The sequence below is a fragment of the Limulus polyphemus genome, unplaced genomic scaffold (genome assembly GCF_000517525.1).
Source record: "Limulus polyphemus unplaced genomic scaffold, Limulus_polyphemus-2.1.2 Scaffold11214, whole genome shotgun sequence".
Taxonomy (NCBI): Eukaryota; Metazoa; Arthropoda; class Merostomata; order Xiphosura; family Limulidae; genus Limulus; species Limulus polyphemus.
The window spans coordinates 1-7,807 of record NW_013676824.1 but is presented as its reverse complement, the minus strand read 5'-3'; the positions used below and the strand labels follow the sequence as shown (position 1 = coordinate 7,807).

Below are 7,807 nucleotides of genomic sequence, written 5' to 3'. Positions count from 1 at the left end.
GATAAGTATTCAATATTTTGTTGTACAAAATGGTTAGTAAAGTATATTTACATTCCCCTTTTGTTGTTACTTCTTGTTTCATACAGCAGTTGTAGCGACTTGATTACTGAACTTTGCAGCTCTCTGCTGCAGGCAGACTGTTTGTCGTGGAGTGAATAATGCGCATGCGCGGTTTTTCTTGGGGAACATTCAAACTACGCATGCTTATGCAGCAGGTTCTCGGTCAGAAAGCGTAACGGTCGTACATACAAACAAGCAGAATAATAATATAGATGTATTCCAAGGATGGCTTTTCTGAAGCAAAACAAAAAGTTAAAGATTTTCTTTCCCTTAACCAACAATGAGTTCCAAAAATGTGTTAGCAATTCATTAAAATATGTAACAACTCTATGAGCTCATGAAATGTGTACAAAACTCATCTAAATATTTAAATTCTGCAAAACTAACTTTTTTTTAGTAAAGTCTGTCGCTTCTTGACATTAAGTTTTAGTTTTTAATGTCTGCATCTATTCATCTTTGTATTTGTTTTATTAGAAGAACATGATCTAATACCTGTCAATCATCCTCGCACCAAGATAAAAAACGAATGGACATGAGAAAAATGAGCTATGTTTATCTCTCATGTGGAAAATAATAACTTTGTGATTAATCGTTAAATACATATTATAAGATGCTGAATACACCCCTGATAGTAAAAAATGTGGCCTGATGAAAAAAACTGACGATATATAATTTACTACATGTTAACCTATTGATGCACAAAATGTAATATCTTGGGTTTTAAATTTCATTTTTTTGGGGAAATGTGTCACTTTCTTGTTGTTTCCATGGTAGATTTTTAGGTTTAAAGTGTCAGAAATGTACACTCTCCATCTCATTTGTGGCTCAAGAGATACGATCTTAAAACTTTGTGAAACTTTAACAGTCATTTCAATCAGACACAGACCATAGAAGAAGCCAGAAAAGACAACAACCCATCTAGACTTCTTGGGTGACAATAAGCCATCTAGACTTCTTGGGTGACAACAATCCATCTAGACTTCTTGGGTGACAACAATCCATCTAGACTTCTTGGGTGACAACAAGCCATCTAGACTTCTTGGGTGACAACAAGCCATCTAGACTTCTTGGGAGACAACAAGCCCTCAGAACCAAGACTTGTACTAACTTTTCGACTTCTCGGGAGACAACAAGCCCTTCAGAACCAAGACTTGTACTAACTTTTCGACTTCTTAGGAGACAACAAGCCCTTCAGAACCAAGACTTGTACTAACTTTTCGACTTCTTGGGAGACAACAAGCCCTTCAGAACCAAGACTTGTACTAGCTTTTTGACTTCTTGGGAGACAACAAGCCCTTCAGAACCAAGACTTGTACTAGCTTTTCGACTTCTTGGGAGACAACAAGCCCTTCAGAACCAAGACTTGTACTAGCTTTTCGACTTCTCGGGAGACAACAAGCTCTTCAGAACCAAGACTTGTACTAACTTTTCTCCTTTCCTCTTACTTCCATAATATATGTCCCGAATATGGAAAAATAAAACAGATAATTTGTTTAATAAAAACATTCATTATATAGAGAATATATAAAAACTGTCTTACTTCTGAACAGACATAAAAAATCCCTTTGGACTTTGTACTTCATAAACAGGTTCTCCATTCAAGATCTTCTTCATAACATTACTTTTAATCTCTGCAGAAATTGTTTTCATGTCTTCAACAATCTTCCGTGCCTAAAAAACAAATACACAAACTATTCAATCCCAGAACACTGCATGCTATATTACTGATAGTATTACATTATAAAACATTATAACTTATTCTCTATTAGGATAAAATACTTTCATTAAAAATGTTCAATACCATGACCAATAGCTTCTGTTCTTACATTGTGAATGAATAGTTTGGAACATAATGACCAATAGGTCACTATTGGTTGTTGAGATTAGTGTAAGAATAATCACTATTGGTTGTTGAGATTAATGCAAGAATAGTCACTATGGGTTTTTGAGGTCAACACTCTTCATTCATTGAATATGAGTTGTATTTATAAGATGTAATAATCAATATTTTATTAACTTGCAATGAAAAAGCAGTCACTATTGGTTGTTGCTCAGTATAATATTTTCTTCATTCATAATATAAAAACAATAACCAGAAGAGGAAGGCATAAACAGCATCGACAATGGTAAACATTTGTGCCAGTCTCAGTGTGAAGGGGTAGGAGCACTGGGAATTATATGTCCCAGCTACAGTGAAAGGGTTAAAGGAGAAGTTTTAAAACATTTTCTGCTGTTGTAATTCAGGAAATTATTTTAAATCAGCTGTGTTTTTCTGTTCTTAGTTAATGGGGGAAGTGCTAAAGAAGCCGAGGCAGCCAAGAAGAAACGTGCCCTCAGCAAAGCCCAAGCTCAATCTGCTGAAAAGGTATATCTTCCTGCTGATCCAACTTGGAGAATGTTAAAAGTGAAATTATTGGTTGTTTGTTTAACTTATTATTAAATATAGTATATACAGTCACTATTGTTTGTTGAGATAAATGTAAGAACAGTTACTGTTGGTTGTTGAGATAAATGTAAGAACAGTTACTGTTGGTTGTTGAGATTAGTGTAAGAATAATCACTATTGGTTGTTGAGATTAATGTAAGAAAATCGTGTATACTTGAACTCCTATAAACTAACTAGAATAAAAATGGTATAATTAATCCTTTCTCTGTGACTGGGATGTATATATTCTTCAGTGCTCCCAACCCCCCTCACAACGCAACTGGGACAAACATTTCCCATTGTCATTCAAAATTGCCGTGCATGATGTGTGGGAGTAAAATGGAAAGTATTTATTGGCATTCCACCTAATGTTGATATATGGTTTCTCTCAATGATTACCACTCGGCCCTTCGGTAACCAACAAGATGCCTTAGCGGAATGTACAACAACTGCGTGCCGACCATTTCCGCATCGCTAAAGCAGCGAGTAGAAACCATAGTTACTTTGTAAATATGTTTGACTCAGATATTTTAGAAGATAGTGAAAGTGAGTCAAGTGGTGTTCAAATGTGTGGTGATGAAGAGGTAACGAGACAAATGGAAGTTAGTGATGATAATCAAGATGATGAACCTGGAGGCAAAGTTTTCCAATTTAGTGTATAATACTAACCTTTTCAGTAAACAGTAGTGTTTAGTAATTATGTTGTTATTTTTACATTTTGAATCAGAACATGTTGGTTTTAAGCTACGTACAAAGTTACAATCTTTATACAGGTATATCTGGTGAAAAATCTGAGCATGAAGGAGTATTTCAGTTACCAAGTCATCTTGACGTGCTGGGGAACTCTAAGAAGTCACGGTTCTTAAGATAAGAGAACAAAAGATATATATATATAAATATGGATGGGAGATGTGTTCATTAACGATCAAGTTACGATCCAAGCAGGAAACTGGCTTATGATCTAAATGTTTTTAAATATATTTTTCCAGAGCAATTATAAAGTGAGTCCCTGCTAAAAATGACTGTATCCTAAGGGAAGCAGGTAATTGGCTTATGATCAAAATGTTTTTAAATATATTTTTCCAGAGCAATTATAAAGTGAGTCCCTGCTAAAAATGACTGTATCCTAAGAGAACAAAATGTGATTGGAGGTTAATTCATAATTTTAAATTATCTTTAGAAAAGTTTAGGGATAGTAAAGGGCATTTCAAAATCATATTAATAGTTATGTCACTTTTGTCACAGATTAGCCTAGCATAGCTTTTATTTCTTGTCCATCTCCTTCTCGTTCAATATTATAGGATTAGTGTTGTGAGTAAATTAGGCATGCCATCGTCTACAACTGTTCAACTATGCTTTCAAACTAACAGCAGTTTCACTTTGGTCAAAAGACATTTCTCAAGAGACAATGGATGCTCAGTTCCTTATAAGTTTGAAAATTAAGTTGTTAGTTCGATGTAACTGCATCAGTAAAATATGATTCTCATCCTGGGCAGCCATCTGCACCTGTGGAAACAGTATTGGATTGTTCGAGACTGAGAAGCATTCTTAGGGGACAGTGTGGATGATAATCAAAAACACTAAAGCTCAAAGTTTATTAGTTACTGTTAAGAATATTGATCTAGCTTTTATAACTGGACATCGGGCTTTGGCTAGATTGATGATCAATGAAATATGGTTATTCTTTGGATATGTCCAATCAACAAATGCTATCCACAGTAACCCACATATAGTCCATCAAAAGCCTGTTCACGATCCTTACATTACTATATGGTGTGGCTTCACCACAACCTTGCACTTTCATCATCAATCCTTATTTCTCTGTTGGTGAAACTGGACATGCTCAAATTGCTTCTGTAAATGGGTTCCATCGTAAAAAAATGTTGTAAGAACATATTATTCTTCACCTATATCAGCAAATCATCCAGAACAACAATTCACAGCAAGACAATCTATTGTCTTGGTAAAAGGCTTCTGACGGATATTTTCACTGAACCATAACCCATTCACTCGGGCAGAAACTGTTGGTGAGATTTCCAGAGGTTGCAAGAGAGGACCTTGAGCTGTGGAATTTGGAGAACAGGCAATAAAATTTGTAGGGTCTTAAAATGACCATTATAAATGTGATCAATGAACACTAGAGATGATGTTTATGGTAGGTTCAGTTAGGGTTAACTTTATTATTTGGTTTCACATTAAATACTTTCTGTGACAGTTTGTGTATTTCATAATAGATGTCTAAAGTTCCCGGAACAGAATTTATGAATACGCCTATCCTGAATATTTAAGAATTTGTTATTAAAACATTTCTACATTTGATCGATATCTCAAACCAATTTAGTTGCCCAGTTCACAACAGATAATTCCTGTTTCATCTCTTCAAAGTTTGATTTTCTTACAAATTTGGAACTAAACTTTCATTATTTCTTATCTCCGTACGAAGCAAAACATCACATCAAATTAAGAAATGATCTTTTTACATCCAGATGTTCTCCAACCTCTACCTCATCAACCATTTCTTTACTAGAAGTCAACAATAAATATAAAATGTTCTTAGTAGGTTTTCTAATAAAATGTTGAAGAAAACCTGTCTCTCTCAAGATTTGACTCTGACATTTAAACATCTATATCTCTAAAATTAAAATCTCCTGTAGTTATATCCTCATGAAAGTTGAATTCTTTATCTCACTGTAGAGTTTCTCACTAAATTTTATCATCTGTAACAAATTCGAACTAAAAGCCTTTTCCTCTTATAACCACTAACTGTTGCTATTAACTTTGATAGCATCAACTTGAACAGGCTGTAATTCACATATTTCACAAGGCCCTGATAGAAGCATTATTGAAGTTGGTTATAAGTATTTAAAACAAGCGAGTAGGGAGTAAGACAAGACAATATATCACACTCGTATATTGATAAACTTTACCACTGAATGAAAACATGGTGTAAAGGAAAGCATTCATAATATTTCCTGTTTCGTATCTTTATTCATTATTTAATTATTTGTAACTTATGTGTGCATCACCTAATAAGTCTCCATTAATAATTTCTTTACATTTCACTTATAGTACATCAACTGTTATGATAAGCAGCTTCATTAACCTATTATATATTATGATAAGAAGCTACATTAACCTATTAAATATTATGATAAGCAGCTATACTAACCTATTAAACATTATGATAAGCAGCTATACTAACCTATTAAACATTATGATAAGCAGCTTCATTAACCTATTATATATTATGATAAGCAGCTACATTAACCTATTAAACATTATGATAAGCAGCTATACTAATCTATTAAATATTATGATAAAGTTCTATAAACATTAATTATTGCTGAATGACTTTTAAGTAAAAATGCATAAAAACATACCAAATAAAATAAAAGGATTTGGTTCCGTCGCATCGAAATTCATTTCATTTTCAGCTTCAACTAAATCTGACTTCACAAAGCTTTCACCCTGAATCCTATTTGTAAGATCCTGTTGAAAACATAATGATAAGTATATTTCTCTTCGAATTCTTTCTAAAGATTTTCTAAAAAGTGTCAATTTACTGGACTTTTACTGTATCATTTCATTACAATTCAAACATTTCTGGATCTTGAATATATATTTTTTTACACAGTTTTACTTTATTTTATCTGCTCAATATTTTGTAAAATATTAAACAAACAAAGCTAAAAATTTCATTTTCAAACAATTTCTCAATAGGATTGAAAGAATGATTTATATTAGCAATTGATACTTTAAAACAGTAAATATTTGAAAATCTTGTCTTTTTCTCCTCAAACTAAAGAGAGATGAATAAATGGAATTATAACATTTGAATGACCAAAAATTATGTAAAGTATTACTGACTTAAACCATAAACAGTTTTGAACTTACAGTTCATGGTAGAGGAAAGGAACATGTATAGGGCATACCAAGTATGGTGACAGAGAAGGCTATGTGCATCTTGTGGCTAGTACAGATGCCTATTACAGTGCCAAGATAATTTTTTAAAGTTTATGAAAAAGTCCACCAGTTAAAAATTCTATCAAGATACATGACTGAGGAAGCGTATAAAAGGAGGTAAGTAAACAACGGCTTATGACTGTAAGTCATTGTTTGCGTACCTATTATTAATTCTATCAACAAATGGTGCTGACGGAGTAAACAACGTCGGATCATGTTACATGAGAAAAGAACCTTAGATGTGCTAATTTCCTGGACATTACGGTCACCAGACATCACTCCTCAGGACATTTTTGAGAAAGACATTGTCTATAGGACAAAGATGACTGATCTGGGGACATTATGTGAACAGATCACTGATGCAATAGCTATTTTGGTGCCCAATATGCTGCTCACCACAGGGATGAAAATCGATCATTGACTCGACATCCTGAGGATTGTAAATGATGCACATGTAGAAATGTACTGATTGCATACGTATGTCAGAAGTTGGTTATTTTAACTCATTCATACTGTTTATAGAGGCCTTCAGTGTATTAAAACACTATACATATATATATATATATTGTCCATGATGTTTCCACATGCTGGTAATTCTAAAGTGTGTTACATGACAGTGTTGTAGCAGTAAGTAGTATTTATAGACCAGCATGTGGAAACATCAACACACTTTAAGATCAGATGGATGGGGTACATCAGTGACCTTTAGGACTTCTCGCATTTTTTCAACACCCTCCAATGATTGTTTCTGAAAAATCCCAACACAAATAAACTTAAATAAAGTCTACGATTTTATTAAGCCAAAATAGTTGTAACCAAAAACCTAAATACAATATAACTCCTGATACAACTGATATAATCAAGTTTTGGGTAACACGTAACACTCTTTGAGATAAGGCAAAACTTGCTCATTTTCTGATGTCCACAACATCAAAAAGAAGCAACAATAGGAAAATATTTTCTGGATCATTATCTCCAAAGTCCTCATTACTAGTGGATTGTTTCTTGGTTGAGAGCTGTCTTCTTCCACACCATTATCTTGTTGTCCACTGCATTCTGAACACAGGACAGTAGACAACAAGAGAAAGGTGGAGAAGAAAATCATCACAGCAAATTATGAAAACAAAAAGTAATGGAATGGTCAATATAAAGACAAGAAATCTGAAAACAATCAAAATCACATGATAGCACAGAAGAAGAAAGTTACTACAGTAAAGTGTTTAATAAAAAAATATTCAAATTCTTCTTCTTCTTCAGTTAATTATACTAAATGCACAGAGTTAAAGAAAAGAAAGTTCAAACTATGTGAGGAAAACTGATAACCTGAGTGTAATTATTGTTGTTTTATAATGTTCAAAC

The 7,807-nt window shown here is 33.4% G+C and overlaps 1 protein-coding gene across 1 annotated transcript in view; it reads right to left on the bottom strand.

Moving 5' to 3' along the window:
- LOC111083790 overlaps positions 1 to 7,196 on the bottom strand; it is a gene marked incomplete at both ends in the record, with an annotated part of 15,465 nt that extends 8,269 nt beyond the window's left edge. Inside the window, 4 exons of the mRNA XM_022380482.1 lie at positions 1,601 to 1,731; positions 4,427 to 4,587; positions 5,866 to 5,974; positions 7,119 to 7,196. Of these exons, the coding sequence (XP_022236190.1) occupies positions 1,601 to 1,731; positions 4,427 to 4,587; positions 5,866 to 5,974; positions 7,119 to 7,196 (479 nt within the window). The remainder of the gene's footprint in view (positions 1 to 1,600; positions 1,732 to 4,426; positions 4,588 to 5,865; positions 5,975 to 7,118) is intronic.
- Between the last annotated feature and the right edge of the window lie 611 nt (positions 7,197 to 7,807).